The 13,955-nt window shown below is 37.1% G+C and overlaps 1 protein-coding gene across 4 annotated transcripts in view; it reads right to left on the bottom strand.

Annotated features, from left to right (window-relative positions):
- The window catches only part of BRIP1 (BRCA1 interacting helicase 1), a 154,336-nt gene that overhangs the window by 66,130 nt on the left and 74,251 nt on the right, over positions 1–13,955 (bottom strand). For all 4 annotated transcript variants that reach the window (XM_012445557.2, XM_012445560.2, XM_012445559.2 and 1 more), the window contains one exon: positions 11,327–11,488. In XM_012445557.2, the coding sequence (XP_012300980.2) occupies positions 11,327–11,488 (162 nt within the window). The remainder of the gene's footprint in view (positions 1–11,326; positions 11,489–13,955) is intronic.

Raw genomic sequence — 13,955 nt, 5'->3', positions numbered from 1 at the left:
TCTGATATTAATATAATGAGTGAGAGGAGGGGTTAGAAGAAGTACATTTAGGCTACTAATATAGTAATCCAGAGATGGCGGTAGTTTGAATTAGAATGAGTTAAAAAATATATGCAAACCTTGAGAGTAAGATAAAAAAGATAAACAGTACAAACTCCATTTCAAATGGAGGCAAAGGCCCACTACAAGATTATCTAGGGAAATACACTTTGTTGAACTCACTGTTCACTATTAATTAAGGTTTCAGACTTACCAAAATTATATTTCAACTTAGACATTTTTGTCCAATAGAAATACAGATCATTTCTGTCCAGCAGAAAAGATAACCCCAAAGGTTACTACTTATTTCCCTGTAGTACATCAACCAGTTTTCTTATAGTCTATTCCTCTATTAAGTTGCCTATAGGTACATAAATCCTTAAATGCTCTCTGAATTGGCCATAACATCACACTTTTTCTTCATTAATCAGTGAGTTTAATAAAATCTGTGATAGGTGTTAACTTTATATGTGAGTCATGACTTTATCTTTTTGAAAATTAACTGTAGAGAAAGAAAAGTGAACAGATCATAAAAACATTTAAAATTAAAATGAATAAGGCATGATGTTGGGTTGGACATGACAGGGAAGGGAGAAAAAGGTTCACAGGTACTCTGTAGGTATATGATTAGTCCAAATACAATTACAGTATCTGCTATGTTTTGAACATTTGTCCTTTCCAAATTGTTGAAATTTAATCTCTAATGTGGCAGCATTGAGAGGTGGGGGATTTTAAGAGGTGACTGGGTAACAAGAGTGCTGCCCTCATGAATGGATTTGTCCAGTCATGGATTAATGGGTTATCATAGGAGTGGAACTAGTGGCCTTATACAAAAAGGAATAGAGACTTGAGCTTGTACACTCAGCCCCCTGTGATACTCTGAGCCATCCTGGGACTCTGCAGAGCTCCCACCAGCAAAAAGGTCTGCACCAGATACAGCCTCTTGGCCTTGGACTTCTCAGTCTCTATAACTGGAAGAAATAAATTCCTTTTAAAAAATCCATCACCCAGTTTCAGATAGTCTGTTATAAGCAACAGATAATGAACTAAGACAGGACCATTCTCTCATACAGGCAACACTGGAAAAGAACCAAGACTGGAAGGAATGATTAAAAGTTTGTTGCCTTTAAGATATTCAAATGGAAATGTTGATATGGCAGTTGAATATATGGGCATAGTACTTAAGGTAGAAGTCACAATTGAATTATATATTAGGAAAGCATGACAAAAGATAAAAGTAGAAGAATGCCTGTAGATGAAATTGCTTAGCAGGAGAGTACAGATTTTAAAAAGGGGACCAGCAAGAAAACCTTACTTCTCTTTTTTTTTGTTTTAGAGATGGGATCTCACTCTGTTGCTCAGGCTGAAGTGCAGTGATGTGATCACAGCTCATTGTAGTCTCAAATTCCTGGGCTCAAGCAGTCCTCCTACTTCAACCTCTCAAGTAGCTGGGACTACAGATATGTGCTGCCATGACTCACTTTAAAAAAAAACAACAAAAAACAGACAGGGTCTTGCTGTGTTGCCAAGGCTGGTGTTGAACTCCTGGGCTCAAGCAATCCTTCCACCTTGGCTTCCCAAAGGGATTATATGCATGAGCCACCAAACCCAGCCCCTCATCTCTGTTACTGCACATCCAATCCATCAGCAAATCCTGCCAGCTCTACTTTTATATGGTATCTAGACTAAACATTTCTCACTATCTTTACTGCTATCAAAGTGGTCCAGGCCACCACCATCCATCTAGATTGTTTTAGAGCAGACTCTTTAACAGTCAACTTTGCTTCAGCCTATGCTCTCTAAAGTCCATTTTCCATATGGCAGCCAACATAATCCTTTTAAAACTAAGTTTAAAGCCTCCAATGGCTTCCTATTGCATTTAGAACAGAATGTAAATTCTTACTGTGGTATGATTTTACCCAGGTATTTCTCTGACCTTATCTCCTTCCATTCCCCATACTTCAGTACTTCAGTCCTACTCTGCTGCACTGGCTTCCTTTTGCTCAAACTAGGTACTCTCCTATCTCAAGACTCCCACTATCTAAACATTCTTCCCCCCAAATCAGAATGGCTTACACTTCTACTCACTGTCACCTTCCCAGATAGGCCTTCCCAAACCATCCAATTAAATGTAAACAACCACCCTCCAAACCCCAGGATCCTTTTACCCCCCTTTCCTTGCTTTAGTTTTCTACATAGCACTTATCACCATCTGTATTAGTCCCCTCAGGCTACCACACAAAAATATCAGACTGAGTGGCTTAAACAACAGAAGTTTATTTCTTACAGTTATTAGTTTAAGCCACAGACTGAGTGGCTTAAACAAGAGAAATTTATTTCTTACTTCTTGGCTATGAAGTCCAAGATTAAGGTGCCTGCTAACGTGATTTCTGGTGAGGGCTCTCTTACTGGCTTGCAGACAGTCACCTTCTCTCTGTGTCCTCATATGGCCCTTTCTCTGTACTCAGAGACAGACAGGCAAAGACAGAAATGGAGCTTTCTGGTGTCTCTTCTTAGAAGAACATTAATCCTATCAGATAAGGCTCCCACCCTTACAACCTCATTTAACCTCAATTACCTCCTTAGAGGCCCTATCTCCAAATATATCCACACCAGGGTTTCAACCAAAAAAACTTAGTGGGATAAAAACATTCAGTCTATAATATCATCTAACATATAAGTAGTTTTCTATGTCTCTCATTTATTTTATGTCTCTCACCCTGGAATATAAAAGGACAATGATTTTTGTCTGTTCTACTTACTGCTAATTGCCCAGTACATAGAATAGTACCTGACATATGGAAAGTGCTCAGTAAGCTGGGTGCAGTGGCTCACACCTGTAATCCCAGCACTTTGGGAGGCCAAGGTGGGCTGATCACGAGGTCAGGAGATCGAGACTATCCTGGCTAACACAGTGAAATCCCATCTCTACTAAAAATACAAAAATTAGCTGGGCATGGTGTCTCATGCCTATAATCCCAGCTACTCAGGAGGCTGAGGCAGGAGAATTGCTTGAACCCAGGAGGCGGAGGTTGCGGTGAGCCGAGATCACGCAGATCCCGCGACTGCACTTCAGCCTGGGCAACAGAGCAACACTCCGTCTCAAAAAAAAAAAAAAACTGAAAGTGCTCATTAAATACCTGTTGAATGAATTTTATAAATGAATGAAAAATGAAGGTTCAAAACAATGGAAGGTCACGGAGGAGAGTAGGGACAGGTAAAAACATAACTGCAAAACCGGGTGCTGAAGTCCTTGACAAAAGAAGAGCTGGCTGAGTGCAGTGGCTCACATCTGTAATCTCAGCAGGTTTTAGAGGCTGAGGCTGGAGGATCACTTGAGCTCAGGAGTTTGAGACCAGCCTGGGCAACTTGGCAAACCCCTGTCTCTACAAAAAATACAAAAATTAGCTGGGTGTGGTGGTGTGTGCCTGTGATCCCAGCTACTACTCAGGAGGCTGAGGTAGGAGGACTGCTTGGGCCCTGGAGGTTGAAGTTGCACTGAGCTGTGATCATGCCACTCTACTCCAACCTGGGCAATAGAGAGAACTTGTCTCAAAATAAATAAATAAATAAAATAAAATTTTAAAAATAAGAGTATCCAGATGCTTTGTAAGATGACAAAGATGAAGGGGAAAGAAGAGTATGACTAAAAGACATGAGCAAAGAGACTAGCTAGACTAGACTACTTTTTTGTTGGTGAGACTGTTTTCATTCCTTCCTTCCTTCTTCTCTCCTCCCTTCCAGAAGAAAACAAACAGTTAAAGATTTAGAAAGAATAATGGAGAGTAAATAGGTTATGAGATGAAAAGATGGTCACAAAGGTCTGACGAAGTGGTGCACCCTTTGGGTCCATGCAGATTTCAGTTCAGGCAAAGAGCTACGAGGAACACTTCATACATAACAGGGAGAATTTGTTGACTATGACACATTTCCACAGAACACAATGTTTACTTTAATTTCTTCAGTGGAGATTTTTTTAATTACCTTAAAACGTTTCCTTAAGGATTACACAGTGGCTACCTGCAAATTTGGAGTACAATTCTACAGCAAAAACATACTGGTTATTTTAGCAAAAATGGTCTACAACAAATTTTAAGTTTCAGATAACGAAACATTTAGATCTACAGTTTTTACATTCTCGTTACAGCTGACACTCAAATTACACACTTAGACAGCTTAACTATTTCCATCTTGCCAAAGAAATCACATAAATAACTAAACACAAAAATAACTAAACTGTTAAATTCTCTTAGGTATCCTAACTAGGCACCTAAAAATCAATTAACTTAAAGGAAAGTACAATGACACGGAGCTGTCTCTCAGGTCTTATGGCTTACATATATGAAGAATATGAGGTATCTTTGTTATAAATATCTTACTTAATAGCTCATAAAGGGTAAATACTATTCACCTAGGGAGACCAGCCAACATACAGTAATAGAGATGATTTAATTTACTAATTGGTATTCACATCACTTCGATTTGTTAACCTCAGAGGCAATTTTTTTTTAAGTCAGATTTCACAAACTAAAAGACACTTTGGAATGTTCATGCCTTATCTGGATATTGTCATTTTGCTTTGTCAAACTTCTTTAAAACCAGTTTCTCACTAGGGAGGCAATAAGTTAGAATGCAACCTAGTGGGGAAATCCTGCATTTGCTCAATGTCCATAGCTTTTACATAGTTCCAGATGTTCAGTACATTAATAATACACTAACTCAAAGCCTCTTTTTGAAACTTTAGAAAGTGCAAATTGCATTAAGACCTCTTTGCCCTCATTAATGGTATTGTTACAATCCCAGTCCTCTGGAAAATGTTTTTTGGCATGTGTTTAACTTTATAATATTGCCATTTATACTCACTTTAATAGCCAGTACTCAAGTCTTAATGCTTTTAATAGGTCTGCCTAAACAGACTACCATCTTTTGTAATCTTATTCACATAATTTATTTCATAGGTAGAACCTGCTATATTTTTCCATCTAAAGATGATTCTTCATTATTCATTTCATGAAGTATTCATATGTTTTAAATGTTTACTTTCTTTTATTCACTTGATATGTACCTATAGGTAGCATATGTTAGAAATAAAAAAGTTTCTTTTAAATACTAATAAAAACGAAAAAAGTAGTATTCTTAACTTTTTTAGTTACAATAAAGATGGAATATCCTTAATTTTTGCTAAATACAAACTGAAAATAGAAGAAAACCAAGAATATGAATTTCTATTGAAACAACTTCTGTTTCTATTGAAACAACTTCTGGTTTGGTGATATCTGACTCAGCACCTTCACTGCAAAAGGCTGGGTTATATTTCAGAATCAAACTTTTTATGAACACAGATGCCATCAGTAGTGCACTTGGAGGAATAATATAGACGAATACTGCCCTAAAGTGAAAGTAAGACCTCTGTTGGCAATCTAACTGGAAATGAAGATCCTACAGTCCTCTCTGAAAAGGAACACTCCCTCTCATAAATTAGTTAAAATATTGAGGACTCTGAAAATGCCACAGCTGCACTACTAGTGCATTATTACACTAGTGACACATTTATTAAGTTACTTCTTGATACTTTCTGATAAAAATATACAGAGATATTTACGAGGCAAAAAAAATTTTTAAATGACATTTGTAAAACAATATATTTATTCATGAAAATCTACTTTCCTGAAATCAGGTGAAAATAAAACAAAAAAGCCAAACACAGTGGTTCACACCTGTAATCCCAGCACTTTGGGAGGCCAAGGCAGACAGATCGTTTGAGCTCAGGATTTCAAGACCAGCTTGGGCAACATGGCCAAACCCAATCTCTACAAAAAATTAACTAGGCATGGTGGTTATGTTCCTGTAGTACCAGTTACCCAGGAGGCTGAAGTGGGAGGATCACCTGAGCTGGGAAGGTCAAGACTACAATGAGCCAGTGATTGCACCACTTCACTAGCCTGAGTGACAGAGTGAGACACTGTCTTAAAAAAAAAAAAAATAGAAAACAATAAGAACTCAATACTATGTATATATGGAACAAATTCTTAACTCTTTGAAACATAAATTCTGAATTACTGTTGTTTCATCAACAGTTAATTCATCAATGTCTGAAGTAACCATTTAGTTAAAATGTATATCATTTGACTTGTTCTACTTTTTTAGAGTGAAGAACTGTGAGCTGAGTTAATGTTGGCTGAAATGTGAATTAATAAACTTATTCACACAAACTCAACTATACATTTCATTCTTTTCCTGAATAGATTAACTGTAGGCAAAAAAGGCAACTAGTTTTCTATAATTCTGTAAATGGGCTAATAATTAATTAATAAGTAATGAGTTCAGTGCACTTGCCCTGTTAGAATCTAGGCTAAGGGAAGCAAATGAATAAGAAGCAACCACTATAATGTTGCCTAAAAATGACTACTTTCAAGTATTGCCATGTGAATCTGCTGTAAATCTGTTGCTCTAAAACTTGAAAAGAAATGTTTTGGAAAGAAAAATATTTAAATTACCATGCATTGCATAACAAATATAGAAAGGCCTCAAGGTGTACCACTACAGGAAACCATCAAATCACAAAGAAAGACAGCAAGAGAAATAAAAAAACAAAGTATACACAACAACTAGAAAGTAATTCACAATGCTGGGTGGGCGTGGTCACTCACAACTGTAGTTCCAGCGCTTTGGGAGGCTGAAGCAAAAGGATTGCTTGAGGCCAGGAGTTTGAGACCAGTGTGAGCAAACATTAAGACCCTGACTCTTAAAAAAAAAAAAAGAAAAAAAAATTTTTTTTTAATTTATCTGGGTGTGGTAGCATATGCCTGTAGTATCAGCTACTCAGGAGGCTAAGGCGGTAGGACCCCTTCAACCCAGGAGTTCAAAGTTATAGCGACCTATGATCACACCATTGCACTCTGGCCTAGGTGACAGAGCAAGACCCTGTCTCAAATAAATAAATAAATAAATAAATAAATAAATAAATGGCAGTAATAAGACTTCACCTTTCAATAACTACCTTAAATGTAAATGAATTACACTCTAACAAAAAGACATAGAGTCTTAATCGCCAGAGCAATTTAGAAAGAGTAAGAAAAGATGATCCATCTACACACTGCCTACAAAAGCTTTTAAGGATGCACACAGGCTGAAAGTGAGCAGCTGAGACATACAAAGAGGAGCTGGTACCACTCCTTCTGAAACTATTCCAAAAAGAGGGAATCCTTCCCAAATCATTTGATGAGACCAACATCATCCTGATACCAAAACCCAGCAGGGACTCAACAAAAAAAGAAAACTTCAGGCCAATATCCATGATGAATATAGATGCAAAAATCTTCAATAAAATACTGGCAAACCGATTGCAACAGCACATCAAAAAGCTTATCCATAACGATCAAGTAGGCTTCATCCTGGGGATGCAAGGCTGGTTCAACATACACAAGTCTATAAATGTAATTCACCACAAACACAGAACCAAAGACAAAAACCACATGATTATCTCAATAGATGCAGAAAAGGCCTTCAACAAAATTCAACAGCCCTTTATGCTAAAAACCCTCAATAAACTAGGTATCGACGGAACGTATCTCAAAATAATAAAAGCTATTAATGACAAACCCACAGCCAATATCATACGGAATGGGCAAAAACTGGAAGCATTCCCTTTGAAATCTGGCACTAGACAAGGATGCCCTCTCTCACTACTCCTATTCAACATAGTATTGGAAGTTCTAGCCAGAGCAATCAGGCAAGAAAAAGAAATAAAGGATATTCAATTAGGAAAGGAAGAAGTCAAATTGTCTCTATTTGTAGACGACATGATTGTATATTTAGAAGAACCCCATCATCTCAGCCCAAAATCTCCTTACTGATAAGCAAATTCAGCAAAGTCTCAGGATACAAAATCAATGTGCAGAAATCACAAGCATTCCTATACACCAATAACAGACTTAAAGAGAGCCAAATCAAGAACGAATTGCCATTCACAATTGCCTCAAGAGAATAAATTAATTTTAGAAGAGAATAAATATTTATTTAGTTATTCAAGAGAATAAATTTTATTCTCTCAAAGAGAATAAAATACCTAGGAATACAACTAACAAAGGATGTAAAGGACCTCTTTAAGGAAAACTACAAACCACTGCTCAAGGAAATAAGAGAGGACATAAACAGATGGAAAAACATTCCATGCCCATGGTTAAGAAGAATCAGTATCATGAAAATGGCCATACTGCCCAAAGTAATTTATAGATTCAATGCTATCCCCATCAAGCTACCTATGACCCTCTTCACAGAACTGGAAAAAACCACCTTAAACTTCATATGGAACCAAAAGAGAGCCCACATAGCCAAGTCAATTCTAAGCAAAAAGAACAAAGCTGGAGGCATCATGCTACCTGACTTCAAACTATGCTACAAGGCTACAGTAATCAAAAAAGCATGGTACTGGTACCAAAACAGAGATATAGACCAATGGAAAAGAACAGAGGCCTCAGAGGCAAGGCCACACATCTACAACCATCTGATCTTTGATAAATCCAACAAAAACAAGCAATGGGGAAAGGATTCCCTGTATAATAAATGGTGTTAAGAAAACTGGCTAGCCATGTGCAGAAAGCAGAAACTCGACCCCTTCCTGACACCTTACACTAAAATTAACTCCAGATGGATTAAAGACTTAAACACAAGACCTAACACCATAAAAATCCTAGAAGAAAACCTAGGCAAAATCATTCAGGACAGAGGCATAGGCAAGGACTTCATGACTAAAACACCAAAAGCATTGGCAACGAAAGCCAAAATAGACAAATGGGATCTAATTAAACTCCAGAGCTTCTGCACAGCAAAAGAAACAATCATTAGAGTGAACCGGCAACCAACAGAATGGGAAAAAATTTTTGCAATCTACCCATCTGACAAAGGGCTAATATCCAGAATCTACAAAGAACTAAAACAGATTTACACGAGAAAAACAAACCCATTCAAAAGTGGGCAAAGGATATGAACAGACACTTTTCAAAAGAAGACATATATGAGGCCAATAAACATATGAAAAAATGCTCATCATTGGTCATTAGAGAAATGCAAATCAAAACCACACTGAGATACCATCTCACGCCAGTTAGAATGATGATCATTAAAAAATCTAGAGACTGGCCGGGCACGGTGGCTCAAGCCTGTAATCCCAGCACTTTGGGAGGCCGAGGTGGGTGGATCACAAGGTCAAGAGATTGAGACCATCCTGGTCAACATGGTGAAACCCTGTCTCTACTAATACAAAAAAAAATTAGCTGGGCATGGTGGCGCATGCCTGTAATCCCAGCTACTCAGGAGGCTGAGGCAGGAGAATTGCCTGAACCCAGGAGGCGGCGGTTGCGGTGAGCCGAGATCGCGCCATTGCACTCCAGCCTGGGTAACAAGAGTGAAACTCCATCTCAAAAAAAAAAAAAATCCGGAGACTACAGATGCTGGAGAGAATGTGGAGAAATAGGAACACTTTTACACTGTCGGTGGGAGTATAAATTATTTCAACCATTGTGGAAGACAGTGTGGCGACTCCTCAAGGACCTAGAAATAGAAATTTCATTTGACCCAGTAATCCCATTACTGGGTATATATCCAAAGGATTATAAATCGTTCTATTATAAAGACACATGCATACATACGTTCATTGTAGCACTGTTTACAATAGCAAAGACCTGGAACCAACCCAAACGCCCATTGATGATAGGCTGGACAGGGAAAATGTGGCACATATACACCATGGAATATTATGTAGCCATAAAAAACAATGAGTTCGTGTCCTTCGTAGGGACATGGATGAACCTGGAAACCATCATTCTCAGCAAACTGACACAAGAACAGAAAATCAAACACGGCATGTTCTCACTCATAGGCAGTGTTGAACAATGAGAACACATGGTCACAGGAAGGGGAGCATCACACACTGAGGTCTGTGGGAGGGAACTAGGGGAGGGACAGCGGGGGGTGGGAAGTTGGGGAAGGATAACATGGGGAGTAATGCCAGATATAGGTGATGGGGAGGAAGGCAGCAAACCACATTGCCCTGTATGTACCTATGCAACAATCCTGCATGTTCTTCACATGTACCCCAAACCTAAAATGCAATAAAATATTTTAAAAAAATTTTTTTTATGTTTATGTCCATTTTAATTTCAGATATTCTTGTAAAAAATGATCTGATTAAATATTTTTTGAAAACAAATCCTTTATCTACAAGAGACTAATTGTTTTAGTGTATCCCTAGCTTTCAAAGTACATATGTACAGAAAGACAACAGAAGAGTCAAAAGTATCAATACTGTCATTCAAACAGACTGCTTCAAATGCTTCTGTCCTTAGAGGTACTGTGGAAAAAAAGAGAAGGGAATGCCACTTCTCTACACTGTATTTAGGTTAGATTTTAATACAATGTGATGTTACTTTCAGGAATTATATGTGGCGTTAATGCTTTGAATATTAGGAGGACCAAAATATACTACATAATTTCAAATTAACTAAAAAAATTATTAAAAATCAGACTAAAAACAACAACAAAATTCTTCTTGCCAGATACAGAAAGTAAAATGAGGGCAAAAAAGAAAGTTTAGCTTAGATTAACTTTAATGAAACATTCAGAAATGTAATTTATGAAAGTAAAAAAGAATGTTCCTTTTCTTTCAACTCTGAAAATTTCAAATTGTCCCTAAGAATAAAAATAATGTACACATAAACACTTCTCCTATATAACTAACATTGCATGAAGACTTTTATTCTTTCACATTATTTTATTTTATTTTATTTTAGAGACCATCTTATTCTATTGCCCACACTGAAGTGAAGTGGGGGAATCATGGCTCACTGAAACCTCAACCTCCTGGGCTCAAGCAATCCTCCTACCTTAGCCTCCCAAGTAGCTGGGGCTATAGGTGTGTGCCACCACGCCCAGCTAATTTTTGTATTTTGCAGAGGCAGGGTTTCACCATGTTCCCCAAAGTGATCTCGAACTCCTGGCCTCCAGTGATCCTTCCAGCTTAGTCTCCCAAACTGCTGGGATTACAGGCATGAGCCACCACGTTCAGCCTTGCTCTTTCAGACTTTTAAGTAAAACAGAGGTAGGACAATCAGGCAGTATCTTAATCAAAAAATAAGCAAAACAATATATGATGTTTAGAAAACTATAATTATTACCTTGTTGCCTCTGACCCTAGGAAGCTTACTGTGGTAATTTTTAAAATTAGCATGACAATATTTAAATGTAAATGCTTATTGAAAGCCAAAAGAAACAATAAATATTCCCTTACCTTGTAAGATGGCAAAAAACACAAAATTCCTTGGCTCACAGTCTGGCACACAGATAATACAAGTGCTCCCACTTCATCTTGGAACGCAAATGTTTCAGTATTTTGGAAGGTAGCACAGAGATTCCGACCCTTGGGGCCTGATCCAATGGTACCAACCCAAACCTAGAATATGAGTACATCATTATATTAGAGTTATGCCTGAAAAAGGAATGGAAATTAGTATTTATTTGGAAGTATTTACATAAAAGATCAAGCAGTAAGTTTAACAAAAATTTATTTTTGAATTGTTGGGGTTTTTTTTTATTACCTTTAATTAATTGTATACAGATTTAACTTATAACAGCTTTGCTTTTAACAGATCACTAAATTTTCTTATAGTGAAAATTCTTTGAAAGCAAAACAGGTTGTACCTGTCTCTACTTAATAGCTTTGCAAAATTTAAGCATGTAACACATTTTTGTTAGGTGAATAAATGAACAAGTGAAATGAATATATGCCTATAGCAGAATCAGTTAATTCCAAAATACTGGGGATGAAGGCCAGTACAATTTGCCATAGGCAAGTCTCAAAAATGACAGGAACTACTCTTTCAAAAATTCATTGGTGCTCAAAGATCCTTGATCATAGAAAAATCATACCCACTACATTTTATAGTTATTTGCAATTCTATCTCCCTTATATGTAGAGAGATGAAGAGAGAAGAAATTTTGCAAAATGTTAACAAGTGATGAATCTAGGTGAAGGATATAAAGCTATTCACTATATTAATATTATTTTTCCAACTTTTTTGAAATTTCTAATTTTTTGAAATACAGTTTAGAGAATCAATGGATGAATGAATTATCAAAATTGAGTAGAAACAAATAAACTTTTCCCTTTGTTCTCATGCCACAACAATCAACAAAGAAAACTTCTATGACTAAATGTCTGGGAAGTTTTCTCCACATATCAAGCAACCAATCAACTCTGCAACAGACATCAACTAGGTGTCCTCTAATTCAATTCAATTTTGACTTTATCTACTGGGAAACAACTTCAGATCCCGGAGATTGAGGGCTCAGTCCTCAAGACTGCCGCCAATTTCTGTTGCCAGTCACAATTGTTTTACTTGTGCTTCTGACTGATCAGCTAGAAATCGGGCATCCTATAACCCTCTGCTTGGGTTCAATTAATTTGGTAGAGCTGCTCACAGAACCCAGGGACACATTTACCTACACTTACCGATTTATTATAAAAGATATTACAAAGGATACAGATAAAGAGATGTATGTGCAAAGGGGCTCGGAGCTTTGATTCCCAGGCACATCACTCTCCAGAACCTCCAAGTGTTCAGCTATCTGGAAGCTCTCTGAACCCTGTCCTTCCAGGTTTTTATGGAGGCTTCATTATGCAGGCATGATTGATTAAACCACTGGCCATTAGGATAAACTTAACCTTTAGCACCATCTCCTCCAAGCCCTCCCCAGAGGGTAAGGAATGGGGGTGAAAATCCCAACTCTCCTATAGACCAGCCCTCATCCTGATACTACCTAGAGCCCCCTAACATTAGTCATCTCAATAGCATACAAAATGTCACTTTGGAGATTGTGCCAGGAAATGGAGTAGAAGATTAAATATATATATATATTACAATATCACAGGCATATACACACAAGAAACACTATTCACCTTTGAAGAGGAAATTCTGGCACATGCTACAACATAGATGAACTTTGAAGACATTATCTACAAGATGGACAAACCTTGAGGACACTATGCTAAGTAAAATAAGCCAGTCACAAAAAAGAAATAATTTATGATTCCACTTATATGAAGTATCTATAGTAATCAAGTCCATAGAAACAGAAAATAGAAGGGTAGTTACCGGGAGCTGGGGAGAGGGAGGGAAAGGAGAGTTGCTTAATAGAAATAGAGTTTCAGTTTTTCAAGAGAAGAAAGTCTTGACATTGGTTGCATAACAATATGTACATGCTTAATAAGACTGAGCTGTATACTCAAAAATGGTTAAGATGGTAAATTTTATGTCATGTATATTCTACCACAATTAAAATTTTTTAAAAATTTTAAGTTTAGGGAAAATATTATAGTATAACAGAATCCAGTGGCACAACTACCATTATTATTATAATTCAGTGACATTACAGGGTAAATGAACTTTTGTACAGTAGGTTGAGAACACAGAGCCTGTAATAACATTCTTACGAAAAACGTATGCTGAATTTACCAACTTCCCATATTTATCTGTGCCTCAAGAAACCAACTTGAAAATGTGGAACATGTATTCTTCCTTCACTGCTGTTCATAGTTGCAATTCTCAACAGGAACACTCTAGCATTTTGGAAAGCACAATTCTTAGCTACATAGGAGTTTAGCATTCTAGTTCCCAACTACCAAATGCCATAGTTGCTCCCAAGTAATTGTGAGAACCAAAAATGTTCCCACCTATAAACCTGTATATATAGTTTAATAAAGAACTAGCATTGTGTTAGGCACACAGGTGATGTTAAGCCCATAGCTAACCACTTCATAAAAGAAACCAGAAGGCATAATGAAAAATGACAATCTATACATTTCTACAAAAATTAAAATAACATTTATTAGGCATCATTATAAAACATTAGAATGCTAA

The sequence above is a fragment of the Aotus nancymaae genome, unplaced genomic scaffold (assembly GCF_030222135.1).
Source record: "Aotus nancymaae isolate 86718 unplaced genomic scaffold, 86718_ANA_hifiasm-v0.15.2.pri h1tg000018l, whole genome shotgun sequence".
In the NCBI taxonomy this organism is placed as follows: Eukaryota; Metazoa; Chordata; class Mammalia; order Primates; family Aotidae; genus Aotus; species Aotus nancymaae.
This window is presented reverse-complemented; position numbering and strand designations above follow the sequence as displayed.